This window comes from Drosophila eugracilis, unplaced genomic scaffold (assembly GCF_018153835.1).
Source record: "Drosophila eugracilis isolate 14026-0451.02 unplaced genomic scaffold, ASM1815383v1 contig_2088, whole genome shotgun sequence".
Lineage (NCBI taxonomy): Eukaryota > Metazoa > Arthropoda > Insecta > Diptera > Drosophilidae > Drosophila > Drosophila eugracilis.
Genome location: NW_024572964.1, coordinates 3,933,991 through 3,957,083, shown reverse-complemented (window position 1 = coordinate 3,957,083; position 23,093 = coordinate 3,933,991). Strand labels below are relative to the sequence as shown.

The following is a 23,093-nucleotide window of genomic DNA, read 5'->3' as shown; positions in this document are numbered from 1 at the left end:
AATTCAAATCAAAAATCATATTTAACAAATTTTCATTAATTAAAATTACAAAATAATAATAATTGACTGTCTAAATTATAGATGTATGTATTATATTTTTCGATTTCATGGGTCTCTTAAATAAACAGATTTAGTGGCTTGTCTCGAGACTTTTTTCGAAGAGCTTTACACAAAAATTTTGCTGGACAAAATTGGATATAAGACTCGCCCCAATTCTGGCGGCAGATTTCATGGGAACCTCTGGGTTCTGAGGGCCAGGTTGTCCAGTCGGTCGATCAGTTGATAGATTTCTGTTCTAGCTTCTGCTTTCGGTTGAGATTTCTAACATAATTAAAACGCATTTAATTAAGCACACCAAAGCAAGGAGATATTAGAAATTTAGAAAATACTTTTCATTCTTTTTTTGGTAGCAGCTTTGAAAATAATAATCGGTTAAATTAGTATTTGAAGATTCCCGGAGATTCTCTTGCTTTAGCGTGCAAATAGCAAACGTCTCTGAGGTTCTTGATTCCATCTCTGAAACTTCTCTCAGTCTATTTGCGGTCCTTTCGAGAGCTCCCTCGGAACTAAAGTCTAACCTGAATATCCTATATATGCGCTGAGAAAGGGAGTGGAAGTTACGTATCGGTCGAGTGTTCAGTTCGAAAGTCCGTGTTTTTTGGGGGGCCGTCGTTGTGTGTGTTATTTATTTATTGCTTCTTCGGGTACTCGATTTTGTTGTTTTATTTAAAAACTATTTGTAATGGCACAAAATATACAGCATTCAATTCTTTCTTTCTTTTCTGTAGCGGTTCAGTTATTGCAGCTATATCCGTACAATACTCCTTAACTATATAGAGGCTATATGCTATGCTTTGTCGGTTTCCCCCATTCCCTTCGCTTGCTGCGGAAGATAACAGTGATGGCTTCGCTCTGTTTCGCTCCCCGGCTCTCATCTGGTGTTTATTGTTTCTCTGTGAGTGTGTTTATGTGTGTGTGGATAGTTTGGTTTGTTTTCTGGTGACATGGTGACCTGGTGACTTGGTGACTGAGTCCCTGCCACGCCCCCTTCCTCTCCAGCTGCTACCATTTATGCCCGACAACTCTGCGACCAGCACTCGACGAGTTATATTCTCCTCCTGCGCTGCTCTTCCATTTCCATTTCCATCCGTTTATCCGGTCCACTTCATCTGGTATCTGGTATTATGGTTGTCAACTACTTTATGTTCCACTAGATTAGGTTGCTATTTATATTTATCTTAGGTATGCCGTTATGTGTATGTAGTTTTTGTTTTGCTTGGGTTTCCTATATTGGTTTTTCGGCTGGCTTTACCGCGGACGCGAACCTTTGTAGTTCGGGTTCGGATGGCGACTGGGATGACGCGCTGGAAAAGAAGCGAGAAACCATGTTAGTTATCATGTTATATAAAGTTGATTTAAGTCATATATCAATAGGTTAAGAGATCAATTCAGCATCCATTGCCTCTTCTTACCTTGTATCATCATAGTGGGATACATGCCGGCCACCTGCGCCATTTGCGGCCGGATATCGTTTGACGGCGAGCGCCGACTGTTGGGCAAGGCCACCGAGGGCTAAAATATATAAGAAATCCATTTTATAACTTTATCTCTAGAAGACTTTACTGCATACTCACATGGGCAAAGTACGTCTGGCCATACTTGAAGTACACACCGGACGTCCCATTTGGATTGTAGCCACCAAGGGCGGCCGCAGCGGCCACGCCGCTTAGCACCGCCGCCGTGGCCTGTTGGCTGCCAGCAGCTGCGGCAGCGGCAGCGGCGGCACTGTGGTGCAGCTGGGCAGTGGGAATGTGCGAGCGGGCGCCACCGCCACCGCCAGGCTGATGGCCACCATTTGAGCCGGCCCCTCCCGCAGTGCCACTTGCTCCTCCGCTTATTCCTGCAGTCGGAGCGCCTCCACCACCGCCATAAAGCGAAGGCGGCGAGGCATTCATGGCAGCTCCGGTGGTCTGGTCAAGCACCACAAATCCTCCAGTGTGACTTACTAGCGTGGGCTGTGGTTGAGGTGGCGGTGCCGCTGCATTGGGCGTGTTGGCAGCACTGTTGCTCTGGCTGCCCACAATACTGTTGGGCGAGTTGTTGCTGCTCTCGTGGCTACCATTTCCTCCACCATTGGCGCTAGGCGAGTTCCTTTGAGAAACACTGCGGCGGTAATCCTGGTTCATCGACTTCTGACTCCGGAAACTGGCGGCTCCAGCATTCAGCCGTACAGGCGGCTTAGCCTCGTAGCTGGTGACTCCGGGACTCGAGTTGGTTGCATAACTGGGCGGTGGTCCACTGATCAATGGCAGCTGATTGGGCTTGTTATCCCGTTTCACTCCCATCGTATGGGGTGGTGGCCCGCGATGCTGGTAGGTAGTGGTCCCGCCAGATGAGGAGGCACCACCCAAACTAACGCTGCTTGGAGAGGCACGCGGCGTAGGTTCATTGTTTGAGTTCAGCAGTGGAGTCTTTGCTCCTGAGGGGATGCTACCCAGGGGAACCGAATGCCTCGGATTGTAACCACCTGGATGGTATGGCTTGCGCACTCCAACTGTATGTGCTCCTGAGGCACCACCTCCGTGGTTCCTCTTCTCGTAAGGCGATGTGTAGCCCTCGTTGCTGTTCTGGCTCTGGTAGTAGTGCGGCGTGGAGCTGTTGCTGTGATAGCCCCCGCTGTTGCCGCCTCCACCCGCACTGCTGCTGCCACTGCTTCCATTGTTTGGAGCCGGCGGAGTGCTGAACAGCGGAGCCTGCCTACCAGGAGCCGCTGGAGTGCTAGGAGCTGATTGCGAAGCCCCTGGATCCATGTTACCACCGTTGGCAGGGTAAAAAGGACCCGCTGAGATAAGAGCATGATGGGGAGCACTCTGTGGTGGTGGTGGGGGCGCCTGTTGCACCACCTGAGGAGCTGTTGGAGGACCTCCTGGTCCTCCGGCCGCTGCTGCCGCCGCCGCTGCGTAGGGGAAGATATTCGTTGGGATCAGCGCGGTGGCATGTTGAGCGGGCAGAGCGTACACATGGGCACCAGCCGCACCACTGAGATCCGTGCCAGCCGCTGCACCACCGTGGGCCAGCGTCAGTGTGGGCAGCGCATGATATGTGGTTGTGCTGGCCGCCGGCGCAGCAATGATCTGGGCAGAACCTGCCGACGGATGATGGCCACCACCGGCATGAGTCACCGAATTCGGTGTGTAGTTGGCATTGTAGTGGATGGAGCCACCGCCTGGTGTGCGCTTCACTCGAGTGCCATAGCCACTGGAGGTCACCACTGATCCGTTGCTCGAGTGCTGCTGCTGATGGTGGTGCTGCGCATGTGACTGGTGGTGCTGTTGGCCTGAAACTATAAAGAACCCTAGTTATGTAAAGTTAAACTTTATGGACAGATTTGTAATTCTCACCTGAAACAACCGTGGGTGGACCAGTGGCCGTCCCAGATCCCGTATGCGCCGCCTGTTGTTGCATCGGAGCCTGTCCCACTGGTGGCTGAGAGGCCACTAGGGGCGCTGCGGCCACCGCCTGCTGGGGCACGTAGTACGAGATGGGCTGGTAGTACGGGTAGGAGTATTGAATCGGATACGGAGCCATCGGAAGCTGTTGCAGCTGAGCTGCACCGCCCGGTTCGCTGGAGTAAATGAGCGGCGCCTGGTAGATGGGCCCACCATTGGGAGCCGCTGCCGTAGCAAACTGCGCCGTTGGATAGGCAGCCGCCGCCGCCATTGGCATCACTGTGGTGGCTCCTGGTCCGCCAGGTCCCGCCTGGTAGATGGCCTGCGCCGGGATAAGTCCCTCGCGCGGCTGCTGAGCGGGATCGAAGACAGGTATCATGTAGGTACCGCCGGGTATCTCTCCGCCTGCCTCAGGGGAGGCAAAGAGAGTCTGACCGGGCGGATGACTGCTGGTGGTCAGTTGGAAGAGCGGCTGCGAGGCACCGCCGGCTGTGCCTACACCGGGTTGCGGATAGGCAGCGTAAACCATACCTTGCGGCACCGCATAGATACTGCCATCGGGCTGAAAGAGTAATACAAAGTAAATCATGAGTACGGAGGATTTCCAATCTCTGGATGAACTTACCCCCTGCTGATATGTGGTGGCGCAGTAGGGCGCTGCCCCGTTGGGCGTAGTGGTGGTGTGAAAGACAGTGGATCCGTCTGGCGCCTGGTAGCTCTGTGTGTACGTCCAGGTGGTGGTCTTGGGCTCTTCGACGGCGGCACTGGGCGCATGACTCTGGCTAGGTGTCTTCACCTCACACTGGCTGTAGGGCGTGGAGCTGGGCGAGACCGATTGTAGGTCACAGTTCACCTGCGTAGCCATCGGGAGCGGTGTCTGGCTAGACGGGAGTTCAGTGATGCCCACAGAAGAGGTAGCTGAACCGGAAGATGAGGGTCCAGCCATTGGTTCCTGTTCCTGCTCCTGTTGCACTGCAGTCTCCAATTCCAGCTTCTCAACGACGGCACAACAGGCGGGTATATTCGGACTGGTTGCCTGATTTTTGTACTTCTGAACCTCGATGCGATCGTAGTTCTTCGTTGAGGTGGATGTGGTGATGCTCAGACAGGCGGTGGCACTGGTCAGGCTATCACAATCGTCGCCTTTAATGCTGGATGTATCCCCGTTGCCCGAAAGTTGCTGCTGGACAGGCAACGATTGCTGCTCGTAGCTCTCGTATCCCTCGGAACATTCAATTCCTGGCGACTGTGCTTCCTCCTCGGCATAACTTTCGGTGGAGCTGCAGGACAGCTCAGTGGTGGCATATTGCTGGTTTGGTTGCTGCTGATGTTGCTGCTGCGGCTGCTGATGTTGCTGCTGGGACTGTTGCTGCTGCTGCTGTTGCTGGTGTGGCGACGATTTGCGATAGTTGTTGTAGCCACCGGAGGAGTTGCCTTGGTTCTGCGACTGATACTGATTGCCCGTGTGCTGAAGCGCCTGGTTGGGCGGCAGATTGGACGGGTCGTAATGGTAGATGGAACTGCAAAAATCGAATAAACTTATTAGGTTTTTGAACTCACATCATCAGATTTTTGCTGATAGGATTGAGTGTTATTTGGGTTTTTTCTCGCTCGGTGGCATGCAACGTTCGAATAGGAAACGTAAGTACAAAGACAAATAAAACTGTGATTAAAATAAGATCTTTCAGATGTATAACAAAATCTTAGATGATATATAACAGTATAATAAATGTTTTGGAAAGATGTTATTCCTTATTATTTTAATCACAGTTAAGTAAAAATATATAAAAGGAAAGAACAGTCGACATAAGCGGCTGCTGACAGAGTTGCCACAGTTTTGCGGTTTTTTTATATTATTTTTTCTTTGTTTTTGTTTTGCAGTGTGTTAGCGACGCGACGGCAGCGACAGACATTTAGTATTATATAAAAGTAATTGAAAAAACAACAACAACAAATGGCTTGACTGATTGGATTGATACAATGCTATATGCAAATTGAACAAACACAACAATTAGGATATGACTGACGACAACACTGGCAGACGATAGACGATAACACACGAAACATTCAACTCATTCATTCGATAGGCTAATAATCTTGAACTTTCGATCAACGTTGGAGAGGCAAGCTTGGTGATATTTTGAGAATATGAAAAGTGGAGTGGTTTTTGGTTAGGTTTATATATATTGGTATAACGCCCAGGTGTGTTGTGTGTTTTTTGGTGTCACATGAAATTGGGAGATATAGGCACAGATCAAGAAGATATATAGAGAGGTGAGAGGCGAATAGTTATATTCGATAGCAGTTGGTGTGGCGCTTGGTGTCGGTTAATTTAGTTCGAGTTTAGGCAGATAATTTACAAAAACAACATCAATAAGTCTTCACGAAAAATCAAAAGCTAATAATATTGCATATATCACATATAGTAACGTATTAATATTTATGGTAAATAATATTAAATATCATGGCTAGTTATATAAGGATATTTGAAATATATCTAAGTATTTGGTAAAGCTTCAAGCAATTAACTTTTGCGTATCGAACACAGATATTTAAGTAACTTTTTAAATAAGATATATAAAATAAAACTAATCTTGAGATATGTTGGTATTTAAGTTTTCCACAAATAGTTAAGTTAATTTTCCTGTGAGTTAGCAGAATAATAAAATTATTTAAAAACTTCATATAGCATATGTTACGTTAAGATAAGTATTATTTTTGTACAGAAAGTGGATTAAATATGCATTACTACAAACTGTTCTTTGATATTAATTAGATAACTTTGATAAGTATAAGGATTAACAAAAGCTGAACTATATTTTTTAGTTTAAATATATATATATATATAAATCTGTGTCCTAAAGCCGCACTTGTCGCTATGTTTATTTCAAGTTAGAATATGTGTAAATCGAGGAAAAAATTAAATAAACGGATATACGAAAAGCAATTGCAGTAAACAAATGCGAAAATTTTGCAGCGATTTCTGTATTAGATTATTTTTTAGTTGTTTGTGTGGTTTAATTTTTTCTTTGGTTTAGTTTTTGTAAATTACCCGTCTGCATTGACAATTGGTTGGAGGGTTTGCGGATCAATGAGGAGGCTGCCAATTGGCACATTCGAAATGTCTGTGACGGCCCAGACGAGTCCCGACGTTCCCGACGAGCAATTGGTCGTGGACGATGGATCAGCCCCGATGGCTTCGTTGCCCATTTCCACGGGAGATGTGTTGACTGCTCCTGATCCTGTACCGCAGACAACACCACACGATGTCATGGTTGATGCCACCCGGCTGTGGGCACCCACCATGGGTGCGTGGTTTAACTCCGGCGTCTGCCTGTCGCTGCCGTAACCCGTCGGCGATGGCGTTACGGAGTCGGAGCGCACGGATTGGGTGCGTGTCTTATAGCTGGACGGTGGGGAGTTGGTTTATATGTTGGTTGGTTCATTTGTTGTTGTTATTATTGTTGTTGTTGTTGTCGGGGATTGCATACAAAAATGTTTTTTGGTTTTTTGGGGTATTTTTTAGGGTTGTCAATTTAAAATTATTCATAATTTAAGAAATGGAGCGAGAGCGATTTTGAGTTCGGGTACATGGACATGGTTTAAACATAAAGTTTATCTTTAATGACCGGCTTCACTACAGTGGAGATCCTTAATGCAAATACATTTTTAAATAATCGAACTCAAAAATCTTAATGGAGAATGATAACCGAAGTAAAGAAACCTAAAACACAGTCCTTACAAGTTCAAGAGTTTACAACTTTTTCAATACTTGCAGTCGAAAGATTAACTACTTATAAAATACCAACAAAAATATAGATAAACTTAAGAAATTACTATATATTCCTTGTCTTAGTGAAACCGGTTACATTTAATGATGTTTAAGAGACAGACTTTGAGGGTACTCACCCACTGCTGGAAGGAGACAGTCGCCACGGAGTGCTGCCAGTCGAATCCTGCTTCACGAAACCGCCGCGTCCACTTTTGATCGAGTTAGTTGAGTCGCCTCGTGGCAAGGAGTTGTTGCCAGGTCCGCCTGAACTAGGCGGTCCGCCGTAGTTGCCAAAGTTGTGAGACTTGGGCACGGCTCCTCCGGATCGCATGCCATCACGTGATTCCGTGGACTAAGTATAAACATAAGTTAGTAAACCCATCTAGTTTACATTAATAATCTCTAATAGAAATCGTACGTTCTGCATCTGCAGCATCTTTCCATTGGGCCTCTTAGGTCTGGGGGGCTGAGATTGCTTCTGCTGCTGTTGCTGCTGCTCCCAGCCGCCATAGCACTCCTCCTCACCACCACCGGAATATCCCTCATGATTGCCACCCGTTCGGCTAAAGATACGGCTGCGCGCCCGATCATAGTCCTCCTCACGCTCCTCAAAGCTCTTGGCCTTCCGGTCCAGGGAGAGGGGGCACAAATACGGTGACTGGCGCACCTCGTCGAAGCTGTGCGTGTCCCGCTTCAGAATTGACTTGCGTGCATCGTCGCGCACCAGCGACTGGAAGCGGATCTGAAAGAATATTGATTAAGTAATTAGTACACATACTATATGCGGTTCACGTATGACTAAGTACCTCCGGTATACGCGTGTTCTTGGCCACGGCCACAATCACACACTGCTGCGTCTCTGTGTCCACGTTGTGCTCCATGCCAAAGAAGGCGGCCGTGCGATGGATTAGCATGCGATTGTAGGAGGAAGCTGGAGGAAAACGATACTCACAACCGCGACTATAAGAGAAAGAATATAATTAGATTTCATAAGTGAAAATGCGTTTTTCCTTATCACTTCAGCTTACCTATTTTCCTGGACGAACTCCATTAGATCCTTCTCGATCTTCAGTAGGATATTGCGATCCTTGGGGTTCTTGTTGAGCGTGTCCCGGAAGAAGACCAGCAGATCGGTGCCGCCATAGTCCGTGTACTGCTCACTCGAGTTCTCTGATTGATGAAAGACTAGAATCAGTGAGTGATGAGCCGTGGGTATTTGGCCATTGACGAAAAGCCGCCACTTACCGCGCGATATGAAGCCCGAGGTGTTGTTGCTCGAGTTGTTGGACATGCCATTGTTGGACATGTTACCATTTCCGTTGCCGCCGCCGCCTCCTAAATCAATGCTGCCAGATGAGCTGCCACCGAGATTCTTCAACCGTGGTTTATTACCTTTGGCATTGGTGTTGGGACGATGCTTCTTGCCACCGCCTCCACCTCTGGGCTCATAATGATACGGCTCCTCATCATGGTTGTTGCTCAGATTGCTGTTCTGGCTGGACATCTCATGACGCTCGTGGCGATCATGTCGCTCCGCCGCCTTGTAGTTCATCCCGGAGTTGTAGAGTACACCCGTATTGGAGTTGTTATGTTGCTTGTTGTTGTTGTCCAAACCATTGGCCTTTAGATCAACCACAAACTTCTTGTTGCTGCTGTTGTTATTGTACTCCATACTGCTGCCATTGCTGTTGGTGCGGTTGTGCTGACCACCGGACTTCTTTGGTGGCGATAGCTTCGGGAACTCCGCCTCATTGCTGAGTGGCACGTTCTGCTGAGGCTTCGGAGGCACATGCTGCTGTTGCTGTTGCTGCTGCTGTTGCTGCTGCTGTTGCTGCTGCTGCGGTTGCTGACTAGTGACAATCACGGCTGGTGTCTCCATCAACGGCGAGTTGCCCCTTCCAGTTGATTGTGCTTTGCTGTTGATATTATTGTTATTATTGTTGTTGTGCTCGTGGGATTCCCCCTGGAGCTGCTGCTGTTCAGAGGCAGCCCGCGGCGTTGGCGTGCGAGGTGGCGAAGTGGACTCACGCATCGCATGGCTGCGCGTCAGATGTTTGCCCTTCATGTTGCCCTGCAAGGAAAATGAGAAGAGGGTTGAAGTAATTAGTTTCGAATTAGTAACAAACGAATGTCAAAGTTGACCAGGGGTGAATCCACAGGCAAACTTCGAAGTCAGAGCTTATATGCCAAAGGTTTCAGCACACGATAAAGGTTAGATGACTAAATCTGTTTATATTAATTCAAGTCTCCTTTGGGAAATTTCCTTAAAGAGAGGCTTCACTATGCCAAACAGGAGGCGGGCACGTAAAGTCGATCCATGATGCAATTGTTGGCTCATTGAAATGTGAAAAACAAACGGCCCACTCACACAGGGAAAACCGAAAAGGTTACCGGGGAGTAAACTCCGCCTGGTTGCCGTGCTAGGCTTATAATATATGATATAAATTATATAGTATATACCTCAAACCTACGCCTAGAGTTGCCTTTTGACATTTTTCGCGCGCTGAAGGACGACAGGACGGAGAGACCTGAGGATAAACTCAGTCAGGCGTTCAGTCTGTCGGCCAATCGTTCAAGTTTAGTCATCAGGCACATTAATTTCGTGCCTCTGTTATTTGTTTGCCTCCATTGATTTTCTGCTATACGAAAAACTAATCGAAACTGACATCATTAATCAGCTGTTGAAGTCACTCGACGTGGCCAACAGGCCAAATTAACACTTGAAGTTCCACCAGGAAAGAAGAGAGTAAGAAGGGGTTCTATAAGCTGCTATGGTTCCTTCCTTAATAAACTTTTCTTTAGTGATTTCTTGATTACAACTTAGTAAAATGTAATTAAAATATCATAATTTACAGATATAGACTTATGCAGGACTTGGGCTCACCTACATTCGATATAATATACACGAAATATTCCCTTAAACACAACATTAAAGGTAGACAAACTTCCGCGCAATTAACAGATTTTCCACTTGAAAGAAAGACCTGATGGCCCAGCTTACTTATTGCAATTGGCAGATTTTGTAAAAGAAAAAGTTTACTGGGCAACCTCAAGAGGAGGGCTAATTTTCAAATTCTTCGAACTGACTTTCAAAGTGATTTCCAGGAATCTCGTACGCCCATTTAACTTTCATTGTGGGAAAAATCAATAAATCGACCTTGGAGCCACGCAGCAGCAGCACCAAATCGTAATACCAGCTGCCAGTGAATGCTTCAAAATTAGAGGAGAGGGTGAGGGTGGAACCAACCAAGGGGCACCAGGAAAACCACTCTATCGCCCAGGACATAAACAATGATTGACGATAAATCCTGCATGAGTAGTTAACCAAGGCAACCGACCGACCCAGCAATCACCCAACCACCCACCGACTCACACATAAACCTTGAACTCTGTTGGCAAAAAAGCGCTTAGAAATGTCTGGGATTGTGGGCCAGTAACGAACTGCAGCAGGAGCAATCAGAAACACGTTTACCAATTGCAACACTTTGGCCATTCGGGGTCGATTGGGGAATTTCCAGCAAATGCGATTCGCAGAACTGTAATCCCCACCCCCATATAGACCATAACCCATAAACCCCGAACCCCCGTCCGTTTGGACTGCCAGTGACCTGACCCAGTTTATTAGACGTTTTTTGGGCGTGTATCCTTTGCTCGAGAGTTCAGTTCATGGCTGCACTTATGTGTGTGCATCCTGCGAGCGAAAGAGAGAAGATACCAGCCATGTGCACTACCAGAGAGAGCTACGAGAATCGAGAGCAGGGCCACAAGCATGATGATGAGAAGTGGAGAGACTGCAACGCCTGACACCTGACAAGACCTGACCTATATAGACCACTTCTATAATCTCTGCATTCCACTTTATGGTTAACCTATTTAACTATATAACTATAGTTTATGGACTTTACTTACTCGTCTATTGCCAAAGCTGTTCTGGCGTCCCAAGTTGGAGGATCCACTGGATCCGACCACCGTCTGGCACTCTTCGCCGCAGTTGTTGTTGATGTTGCTGCTGCTGCAGTTGCTTGAGATTGTTGCAACGGAATTGGAGGATGTTGTTGGTGCGGATGTTGCTGATGTGACGACTGTTGTTGATCCTGTTGTTGATCCGGTAGCTACTGATCCTGTTACTCCTGTTCCTGTTCCTGCTCCTGGTCCTGAACCCACTCCGGATGAGTTAGTGTTTGAGGCAACGGCGGCGTTGGCACTGGCAACAACAACAACGGCGGCCGCAGCGGCCGCTGTTGAGGCAGAAGCGGCAGAGGATAAATTGGTTGGAATATTCGTAGCTAGGGCTACTTGAGATTTTGTGGAACTCATAATCACAGTTTATGTCAAGTGTACTGAAAGGGGAGAAGAAAAATGTTGAAATTAAGTTAGTAAAGTAATCAAAACTATTAACTAATTAAGTCATTTGAAAAGTAATACTAGGAAATTTAAATCTTAAATAAAAATGTAGTAAAAAACTGAAAGCAAATGAAAAGTTGCTGTTAAGCTTTTTCTTCTATTTCAATGGCTAAGTTTTAAAGACATTTCAAAATCAAATCTTGAATCTTAAAAATATCATATAAACCCACAATGATTACCTCAATAAGTGAGCTAGACTATTGCATTTTGTTTACACGGTTTTATGTAGCTCCAAAAATTTGTTAACAAATTTTCGTCAATGGTTAGTTTTGTCTTTTATTTTGTTTTTGTTGTCTGCGGTTCATAAGAATTTTTGCATAGTTTTCTTTTTTATGTTTTAATATATTTGTACGAATATTTAATAATGGTTTTTAATTTATTATTCTTTCAGAAAAAAAAAATCATATTTGTCGAAAAGTTGCGGCAGTGCAGTTGAGAGAATATTTTGTTTATAAAATAGGTTAAACCAAAAATCTCTGACGCTGTTGTTGTTGTTGTTTTCACTCGATTTGCTTTGGTTTTGTGCGACTTAGATTAGTTTAGTTTTAGTTTAGTTTGTTTATAAGATGCAATGCTTAGTACTTGTAGATAAATAGTTATTGTATTGGATTTTCGTGGCAAAAAACTTTGCGAAGGAAGGAAAAATAAAACACTATTCGTAAGGTATTTTTAAGTTTTTCTTTTCTTTGTTTGTTTGTTTGTTATTGTGGTAATTGATTTTTAAAACGTTTGCTTGTTTTTTGTTGTTATGTTTTTTATGTTTTTTAGAACGTTGTTTATCACATTTACACCATATCACCGAAAATCAGAAGCTGCCCTCGCTCTTTTGGTCTGTACACTTGCTTGATTTTCCCAGTTATTTTGTTTAAAAATTAATTCATTTATCCACTAAACACTTAAGTTGCTATTTCTATAATTAATTTATATATATATATATATGTATGTATATATATTTATGTATATTGTATAGTTAAAAATATTTTAGTTAAAGCTTTCTTTCTTTCTGGTTGTTGTTTTGTGATTATTTCTCTCGCTGGTTTTTCCTTCTCCTCAGGCTTCTGTTGTTTTATTTTCTTTTTTGTTTATTATTATTATTGAGATTTATTCCTTCTGGCTGTCTATATAGTTCAGGTTCTTTGAGGATTTCTTTGATTTCCTGTTGTTTCCTGCTGTGGCACACATTTTACTATCTGCAAAGTTCGAGGAAGTTTAGTCGAGGGCTTTTCCCCGAGAGAAAAACGCGCAGACGAAAGAGAAAGAGAGTGTGCGAGTGAGAAATCGAGAAATTGAGAGAATCCCTTAGCAAAACTGTGTATCCGTGTGTCACACACTCGTAGACAATATGACCTTGTTTACGATTTATTTTGATATTCAAAACTGCACGAACCGAAAGCCGAGAAAATTTCATGATGCGAATATTGCCCTCGGCACGATTAGAAGGGTGGATATTCGCCTGCTCTCTATATATCTTCAGGGCTCCTCACAGCTCCTTCCGAATATCCTTATAAGGACTATACACTCACACACACACACACACATACACACGACAACCGCCGACTGGTTCCCTCTTTCAATATAATTATCTAGAGTTTTTGATTGCCACAATTTATGGAGTAGGTAGCTAATTTCGTTCACTTTTTATGCGCATTAAAAGGGTTCCGCTGAACACCGAAAAATGTTTCAAATTTTTTTGATGTTTATCTGTCCGAGTTGAATGGACTTTGCATAATAATAAGTGAATCAGTCGGTGCTTGCAACGGCAAGTAAGGGAGTCTTGGGAAAGGGACTCAATTTTTATAATTAAAAATGCTAGGTAAAGTAAGGACAACGGAAAAATCCCAAAAATTGAATATCGAACAAATCATATTCTCTTAAGTTATGAAAATATACAAAAAATACTTCATTTAGGAATGATTAAGATTGAAGTAGTTATTACTTATAGTTTATATTGCTTTGCCTTAACATTTACTTCAATACCAAAGCCATAAAAACATGATGAAATTTCATAGTAAGCTTTTCCTATTACGATTTATAGATTATTATTTTCCTTTCCTCTGTCGCAGCACTTTTTTTTACAAACACTTACAAGCCAAAACCCATAAGAGCCATAAATGCAAATATAAACAAAGCAGACAAGTCACTAGATGAAAGAAGGCTTGGAAGAAGAGGGTCTCCTCCCCCTTTTCTGAGCCAAAAAACACCTGGCCAAAAGGCGAAATGCCATGACAGTCGCAGTGAATCTTTTATTCTGGGAAATACCCGCGAAAAATGCGAATGGCGAGTGGAAGCGAGAAATGAGAAACGAGATTTGGAGAATCGTTGAAAAGTAGCGGAAAAGTGGGCAGGTGACAGATGACGTAGCCGCCTTAAAAAGAAACACGCATACGACGTGTGGCACACGACCAAAACGAAGGTGACGACGTCGTCGTCGTCTTAGTCTTCGTTTTTCCACCGCTTTTCCTTCTAACCGCCTTTGATAGAAATGAGGCAAAGGCAAAGTTCGCCAACGTAATTTGGGACAAGAGTCGGAAAATTGCATTCGGGAGAGGAGAATCGGAATAGCATTCAGAAAATCCCGAAGAGGGGGGGAGGTGGAATTATGAGTTGCATGTGGCACGGTATTACGACTTGGCCTTCCTGCTGTTTAGCTGTTTACAGCTGCTCACTCACTCATTACCCACACCCTCTCGCTCATGGCCTATCGGGCTCTCCTTTTCGGACGGCCAACCGCTCAAAATGACAAACAAAAAAGCTTCCCGTAGTGCCGAGTACTAGGAAATGTGTTGCGGTTGTCTAGTCTGCGGAGCAGAAGCTCCAAGGCGCCTGCGTGGGAGAATCCAAAAAAAGTAGAGAGATAGAAAGAGCCTCTGGATAGTACACTCGGAAAAAACCTGGTTATTATGATAATATTATTGATTGAGTATTTAATATTGTGATCTCTTTCTTTTAGTTTAAATACATTTTCCTTTTATTGTTATTAAACTTCGAAAAAGGGATACCCAATATTAACAAGCCGTAATTTCTCCAAGTGTACCCTCAGAGAGAGCACGGCGTGCCTGCACTTTAGAAGCTCGAGCAGGATGTTGGCTGCAATGCACCCGCAAAGGCGGCGAAGGAAGGGAAATGGAAAATGAGCCAGCGAAAAACCCCAACACAAGCTAAAAGAAGAGGGCCAAATGGGGCGTGCATTTCCACCTAGAGCGAAATGATTATAATTTGTTGACAAGTCGATGATACATTCCAAACATGCATTTTCCAACCACTCTCAGTGAAAAACTTACTAATTTGTACGGCGAAACGTCACTGAGTTGCCGAAAAGGAAAATAAAAAGGCAGAAAAAGAAAAGTACGAAATGAAAAACGAACCCGAGGAAAAGACCCGAACACTCGTATGAGTAAGTCTATGTGTGTGTGTGTGGGGGAAAACGTGTGCGACTGTGTATGTATAATACACCAAAAATGCCACACAAAAAAAAAAAAAATTGTCTTTAAAGCAAATGAAAATTCCTCGCGCGACTCGAAAACATTTTCTTTTTCGCACACATTTTTCTTTGCACTTTTCTGGTAGACAAGTTTTTTTTTATATATTTTTAAACACTCTGCCCGGCAAAAGGGGCTTCCTTTTCAGCTTTACATATATCCATTTACCACTCGATGTCTGCAGTTTCACTCGAATTCGAAAACCGATTTTTATTTTTCACTTTTTCCAACGCGCGTGCCATTTGTATTTCCTTCTTCTCCTTTTTGTATTTTCCATTAGCAATTCTGGTGTGTTGTATTGAGAACCCCCAACCCAAAAACCCCATCGACCATTGGTCTTCTCTCTCTCTCTCGTTTCCCCCCTCTCTCTCTCACTCTCGCACTCTCTTTTTTGTTATTTTTGTATATTTTCTTGAAAAACTAATTTTCTCGGGCACTAATTTTTCTTGCCTCCGCTCGTTTGCTTCATTGTGAAAAATGTATTTTTAAGCTGCTGCTGCTCCGCTTCTCCTATAGATGTTGCTGCCGTGAATGTTGCTGCTGCTGCTGCTGCTTAGTGTTGCTGCTGTGGATATTGCTTCTGCTGCTGCTGGTACGGATGACAATGACAACTTTGGCAACGGCTGCGACAGAAGCGACGACCGCTGGCGGACATTATGGGAACACGGCCGAATTGATACTGGGCCAATTCGCTGGCGAAAGGTCTCTTTTTCTCTCACTAGAATCTCTCGGCTAAAAATCTCCTTCTTCGTGTGCTTTTCCCCAGAAGGGTGGCAAAATACAAAAAAAAAAAAATTAATAATAAGGAAAAAGAGCGAAGCGCTCGCTCTCTCTCGCACGCTCGGTCAGCAAAAGAGAGCCCTGCGAGTGCGTAAAAGCTTCGCGGAAAACAGGTTAAAGCGTATAGGTCTCCCCCTTCTCTCTTTCACACTCTCTAGCCCCCTCTCTATCTCTATATATCCTCCCTACTATATAGTTCGCCCGATGTCCCATGGCCCAGAGGCAAAATGCTTATTGGGGTGGCATTTGCTCGAGTCTCTCCACTCTGCATTCACTCAAAGAAATTATGTTTTCGGTGGGTTGCAGACAAAAATTAACGGTTAGTTAATTAATTAACAATCATTAAGTTAAGTTATTAAATAATAAATGTTCGATAACAAGAAAGTATTAAAACATTTTCAGTAAGAATGAAGAAATAATGAAGCTTTTCTAAAAAGCAAACTTTTTGTTCAGCATTAAATTTACATCAATATTTTCTCTCAGTGCTCTCATCTACTCCTTCTTGTTGCTGCTACTCCTGGTAGCTATTGTTGTTGTTCTTATTGTCCTGCTGGTGCGTTTGTATGCGTGCGCTGCGTACCGGAGTGCAGTTGTTGTAGTTCTTCTGGTTACTGGGCATCTCATCCTTTATGCTTTTCTGCGTTTTTTTTTGCCTATATATCCCTATATCCCTGCTTGGTTCTGTGGCTTCACTTCCTAGCAGGCCACAAAAGGACCTTGGACATGTGAACATAAATGCGTGAGAGGGAAAGGTAGAGAGTCCTGGTGAAAGAGAGAGAGAGAGCAAGCGAACCAAACAGGAATGTTTGTGGCACAAAAACAAAGAAAATACAAAAAAGTCGATGATGTTTTCCATGCTCTACCTGGGAATCGAATTCAATTTTAATTGAATGTAAATACCAAAAGAGATTTTCCATCAAAGCAATCTAAATCTCGGATTCAAACACTTTTAATCAAATTATTTATGCGAAAGCCGCCCAGCAGATAAATGAATCGAAATAGTTTTAATAAAAAGCGAAGAGCCATTCGACTAAAGGATATCCTTTAAACTTGAAATTGTTACCATAAAGAAGAGCTTAACAAAGATCTCTTTGATCAAGAACTTACTACAACTAACAAAACAGTAAAGTTTAAGGAAACATAAAGTGCAAGAACCATAATTACTTTCATTAAATATCCTTTTAAGGATTTCCACGAAGCAAACTTTATTTACCACTTAAAACTTTATCCCATAAATCATCATATATACCCTATATTCAAGCATAAAACTTTTTCCAATTCAATTACCCTCGCAAATCACTGGCAAATTGACCAAAAAAGTGTCCATCAATTGATGCCCGTCTCCGTCTCTTTTTTACTGCCCTTTTGCCATCTCTTTTTCGCCTGCATATCTGTCAATTTATAGCCTGAAATTGCATTTGATTCCTGACGGGATACGCCAGTTATTTTATTTGCCTCTGACTCTCCGCTTTCCCAGATGATGAATGCATTCATCCTTTGAGTGGGCAATAAAAAAGCTTTTAGAGTTCCATTGCTTAAGGGGGGGAATCAAGAAAAAATAGGGGGAGAAAAGTAGCGTTAAGGAGGCGACAGGACAGTTTTTGCACTGTCGTTGCCAATAGTGTTAAGCCAGGAATGATTTCTAATTTGTCTGCCTAAAATTAGCTCGATTTGTAGTGTGGCTAAAGAGGAAATTTGATAAAAATGTTTTCCCAACCAACAAATTAATAATTTAAAAAATACCTACTAAGTGTATTTAAGTTTCCACTTTATAGAATTCCTTTCATGTGCACTGTGGCTTTCATGCCGCAAATTTTGGGATGAATGTCAGGTAAAGTGTGTCCTAGATTCCACTACGAACACAAACAAACGCAAACAGCCACAAACATAGACACACATAGGCATTCCACCCCGAAGTATGCAACATAATTTTAGTGCAAACAACGCAATAAGCTCGACTTTTTGTCTAGCAGGACCTTGAATTCAATCAAAGTTGCGCCAGCCATCCATCTCTTTCTGGCCTTCTATCACTCCCTTGCTCGCTCTGGCAAATTGCAAAATAATTTGCATCGATTAGCCAAATGAGTTCCGGGCATTCCTTGCTCCCTTATCTCTCTCGCTTTTTCTCTTTTTTTTTTCTTTTTTGCTCTCAAAAGACTTTTTGTCGCCTTTTGTGGCAGCATCTGGGGGATGTCGAAATGCGTTTCCCCAAATGCGTCGTAATAAATAATTTATGTAAAATGCTGGGAATATTAGGAATGGCACACGGAAATGATGGTATACTGGAACAGAGAAAGAGACAGAGAAAAGGACGAGGACGAGACTGTTGCTCCTTTCTCTCTTCTCCCTTCGGTTAATGTAATTGCATATTCGTGAATGTCGCGCCTTTCGCCTGCAATTACGACATCTTATTTGGGTCAACACGGAGAGATAGCTCTCTAGAGAAAGAGAGGGGGCTTAACGAGAGCGAAAGAGTGGGGTATAGTGGCGATAGAAAAAGAGAGGTTTCTACCGACCCGCAGAAAGAGAGAGAGGGGCCGAGCTTAAGCTCTGCCGCACGTGTGAGCTTAAAAGCGCATCGCATTTCGAGGCCAAGTGCCGAGTACGAGGATACGAGAAGAATACGAGGATGCAAGGATTCGAGGACTCGAGGATACTACCAGCATCCGTCTGTCACTTCCGCTGGCAACTGCAGTACCCAAACAGGGGGGTTGGTTGCTTTTCCGGGGGGCCGGAGGAGGTCATCGTTGGGGGTGTCCAGTGGGTGTGGCCTGCGTTGGCCCAGTTTAGTTGGCCTGGCCCACAGGGCACAGATATGCAGATGCTAACTGCACTGATTTCCTGCTGGAAATTCAATTTAAATTCTATAATACCTGTATTTCCACCCAGTAAGGCAAAATATATCATACGAAATGGCAGGAAATTAAAGTTTTTTAAATAAAGGTAAAAAGTATTAAATTTATAAATCAAAAACAAGCAACTGAGAAAACATAACATAAATCATTTTAAAGCAAACCTTATTGCATCTCGGAAAACTTTCTCAACCAAAAGGTCAAAGTAAACTCAATTTGAGCATTTTAAAAGCAGCCAAGAGGATTCAATAATAGCTCTTAGATTACACTTTAGTTAGTCAGAGATTTTCGCACTACACAAGATGAAGGAGATGGAAGAGATGGAGCAGAGAGAGAGATGGCCATTAAAGTCTTTTGTGACGATCCTGCTGGGGGATATTAAGCAAGCAAATCTAATCTAATTAGCCGGCAAATGCCAAAGCAGAGTCAACTCTTGCTTGGCTATATCCATCCACTTTGGACCCCCTTAAACCGCCCTCCTTGTCACCTGCTTAACACCTCGACAACTGTACGTAGTACACCCCCGCCTCGTTTTATGGCGCAATTAAAATGCTAAATGCTTTACGACATCGCCCAGGGGGGCTCCTTTAATTAATTTGCCTGTGACAATGACTGGGCCATGCCGTGTCTCGTGTCCTGAAGCGACCATGAAAGGTGTTAACAACAAACGCCTGGCTAAGAAAGGAGGTAGCAGGCTGGCAACGGCACCTTTCACTTGACCCAGACAAAAAGAAAAAAAAAGATAGACAGACAGACAGGCAGGTGGAAGAAGAGGGGCCGCAGAGAAGTCTTCATTTGAGCGCTTCTCCAACCTAAAACCTCCTTGCTAAAACCCTGATTATGACAGATTTGATGGATATAGTCAGCCTCAACTGGCCATCTCATGGGAGCTCCTGTTTTCATACCCTATTTACTCGGATTTTAGAAGTTTAATAAACTTACTTAACATTTTCATAATAAAGTAAGAACTTATGTTAGTTCATAAGATTAGTAATGACCCTTAAAAACTATTAAAGTTTCAGCTTTAACTCTCTCTGAAAACCAGAAACATAAAATCTAATCTAATTCAAAGAAATATTTAAAAATCATTGAAACTGTTGCCAGCACTTCTCTGATTTCATTTTAGCTGACATACGGCTAAAACTTTTAAGGCCACGTTGAGCAACCTTTTGAGTTCTGCGACACACAGCGAAAAAAAGCCAAGCTAAGCACGACAGGCCAAGAGTATCAAGAATCCAGACTAGCAGATGTCCTGTAAACGGACTACGATGCTATTCCATCAGAGGCAATATTAATAGGAAGAGGAAAGCTAGACTTCAAGGCTCCTCAATCATTCATTTGGCATATGAAACATGCTCGTTGCATACAAAAAGGGGCACCTGGGAGCCGACATTTGGGGCCATTTGATTGTTGTCTTCAGGTTTCCCCGGGTCCAGGCCACGTAGCTCCGCCCCAGCCGTAGCCACCTGCGGGAATTATGAAATATGCAAAAAGCATCTGCACGGGCCTAGAGGCAACACCAGCACACCATCCCAACCCACCCAACCACCTCCTCCGCTCTTTGCGGGAATAGAATTCGCTTGGCATGGCAACTTTGTCTGCAGAATCTAAAGAGTCAGTCGAGGGGCGGCAGGTGGTGGGCGGAAGAGATGGGGCTCTTTGAGCCAAATCAAAATCAAAAACAAAACTGGCGTAACCGATGTGATGTGATGTGTCTGCTCTTATCACAGGCGATTATTCATAAGGTGCAGTCAACAGAAGTACAGAGGAGCTTGCTTTACAGCTAATTAGCACTTAAAATATTTATAAAATACTTTAGTTAAGATATTAAATTTAAAAACTTATAACAAGAAGCATGATTTATTAGTTACTCGCTTGATAAATTACTTATTAACATTTTATTTGACCTAATAAATATCCAACTAGCAGAAGTTCGACTGTCAAAAAAGAGAAATGCCAAATCAAAAGATGTGCGGCTGCCAGAATGCGTTTGAAAATTCAAATAAAATGGCATCCGATAGCAAGTGGCATGAGCAAAGGCAATAAATTAATTTACACAAATTCCCAACATTCTCGCATGAAAAATGCTTTGCTTTCGCGGCTTTTTGCAGTAAGACTTCTGTGTTCAATTTTTCGTTTTTGTTTTTGTTTTTGTAATGACTGCGAAACGGACGGGCGAAGCGAATCCGAGCGCAACAACAATCGACTAACTAAGTAGCAAAAGCAACTAAGACAGCAACAACCACATTGTCTGACAACGACGACATTTCGTTTATAGCATCAGCCAAGATACATCATCATCTCCTCGGCATCACCATCCAAAAGGCATCATCATCTGAGGAATCATTGAATGCGAATATCCGAATAAAATAATAAACAGAAAAAATACAAAACAACGACGCTGCAGTACAAATTTATAGCATTGCGTATAGAATACAGTAGACACTTGCGTTAATGGAGCTTCAAATTTAAACTTTGTTTATTTATTAGTCATTATTCAAGAAACAAACGTATATTTGATTTAAAAATCCAAAAATAACATTAAAAAATTATCCAAATTATTGTTTATCTTTCTGCCTGATAAAATTCCTTTTTGATAAAATTTGATACAAAAATTGCTGCCAACTGTTAACCATCATTATCCCCCATAAATCTTAACTCAGCCCTATTCCTCAATATTTAGATTTACCAAAAATAAAGTAAAGAGTCATTTTACCTTTTGCCCGGGTTTTTGGTTTTTGGGAGAGAGAATAAACAAACCTGACGACATGATCGCGACGCCACCGATGTAAGAGATATGGAGACAAATGAGAGAAACACCCAGGGAAGCGGAAAAGGGGGGTTATAGCCAGCCTGGTCGGATGATTCGCAAAATAGATTTTCAATAAAACCCACTCGAAAACGCCGACAATGGCGGACGCAGGCCAAAGAGCCATTTCGAATCTATTTTAAACACAAACAAAAGCAATCTCTATAAATCGAGCAACGGCCAAGAGGCAGAAACTTACAAAAACTGTTGGCAAGAATGCGATATGTCACCAGAAGTTGTGGGTTCTATGAGAACTGGAAACAGTTTTTAAAGGTTTGGTAGTCGATGGATTCACAGGAGTCATTAGAACTACAAATTTCGAGTCTCATGAATATAAAAGTTATAGTCTAAGAAGGGCTCTTTTCTGTTTTATCAGGGATGATTTATTATCAGTGACATAGTATATAATACAGTAAAATTTCTGCAATCTGCCAACGTTATATGCAGCAACAAATGAAATGGAATCTGATCACAGATTTAGGTAAATTTGAATTACATATTTAAAAAAGCAAATAGTTTTTTGAACGTTAACGTAACATGTTTAATTTTTTAAGATTTTTGCCATGCATACCATTTCCAGGAAAAAATTCGCATTCGAGGGCGAAAGATTTGGGTCGACTTTTCTAGAAGTTCAAGTTCAAGCCTTGGGCTTCTGTGCATTTTGCAAAAAGTTTTAATCGGTTAATTTTATAAAAAATCTTAAGATAATTTATCGTAAGAGAAAAGTAAAGTTCTTAAATTGTAAAAAAGTTTATAAAAGCCATGAAATCTTTTCTAAAACTAAAACTTATAGAATGACAAATTTATTTCGTAAAACGTAGGACTACCTAAGGAAGGTGGTTATAAACAGCAAAAGTAGGATTACTAGTAATTAATACTCTTTGTTTTAAGTTACTTGTGTGTTAGTTAAACCTAGTATTGCAAGCATCAAGGCCATGAAATCCTTGTATTAGCTATGCTACAACTTTTCCTGAGAACCCCCAATGAAGTTCCTCGGCGAACAAAGTTCCCAACTAAAAACTAAAAACTCCAATTAGACATACACCCCGGAATCAGATAACGGGGCCTTCCCGGCAGCACTACTTTAGAGTATGTACTGCCTTTACTGGTGTATGTATATATAAGTACATGTATGTATGTGTATGTGCTGCACTTCAAAATGCAACCGCGACCGGCTGCAAAATCCGAAAATGTTGCAAAACTTATGTGCAGAAAATTATACACTTTAAGTTCACATCTTATTCGCACCGCCCATTACAGGAAACACATAATTCCAACGATTTTCCTGGTCTTTTTCTTATAAACTCACCATTTTCAGTTCTGCTGCCCATGGCGAGTCGTTGTTGTTGTTGCTTTTCCTTTGCAGTGCTCTCCTTTTTCCTTTAGATCTGCACCTAATTTCTTAGTTTTCCGGGGCGAACAATCAACGGGATCGGCACTGCAAATTTGGGTGTTTTTCGCGGTGTTTTCCTATTTTGTTTAGGCCTTTGTGGCACGCATTTTCACGAAAAAATTGTAATTTTGGCCCCTTGAAAGTGAGACCAGATG

At 43.0% G+C, this 23,093-nt stretch overlaps 2 protein-coding genes across 6 annotated transcripts; both read right to left on the bottom strand.

Annotated features, from left to right (window-relative positions):
- Nucleotides 1–705: 705 nt before the first annotated feature.
- Nucleotides 706–23,084, bottom strand: LOC108107852 (protein encore). Of its 5 annotated transcripts, none has more exons than XM_017215614.2 (13): nucleotides 22,855–23,084; nucleotides 11,131–11,561; nucleotides 8,467–9,292; nucleotides 8,250–8,406; nucleotides 8,028–8,181; nucleotides 7,640–7,963; nucleotides 7,359–7,573; nucleotides 6,502–6,855; nucleotides 4,075–4,969; nucleotides 3,402–4,011; nucleotides 1,635–3,343; nucleotides 1,473–1,572; nucleotides 706–1,364 (listed from the first exon to the last, which is right to left on the bottom strand). In XM_017215614.2, the coding sequence occupies exons 2-13, from the start codon at nucleotides 11,536–11,538 to the stop codon at nucleotides 1,309–1,311; spliced, it is 5,808 nt and encodes a 1,935-aa protein (XP_017071103.1). In that variant the 5' UTR covers nucleotides 11,539–11,561; nucleotides 22,855–23,084; the 3' UTR covers nucleotides 706–1,308. The 5 variants fall into 5 exon arrangements, with proteins under 5 accessions (XP_017071103.1, XP_017071102.1, XP_017071104.1 ...); XM_017215613.2 differs by lacking the exon at nucleotides 22,855–23,084 and adding an exon at nucleotides 11,805–11,921; XM_017215615.2 differs by lacking the exon at nucleotides 22,855–23,084 and adding an exon at nucleotides 11,805–11,921 and having other exon boundaries at nucleotides 8,250–8,391.
- On the bottom strand, nucleotides 11,961–15,824 carry LOC121529916. Its single transcript, XM_041818031.1, is given in 2 exon segments — nucleotides 11,961–12,815; nucleotides 15,555–15,824. Coding segments are annotated over 2 exon segments (294 nt in total). The 5' UTR covers nucleotides 15,760–15,824; the 3' UTR covers nucleotides 11,961–12,726.
- Nucleotides 23,085–23,093: the final 9 nt, after the last annotated feature.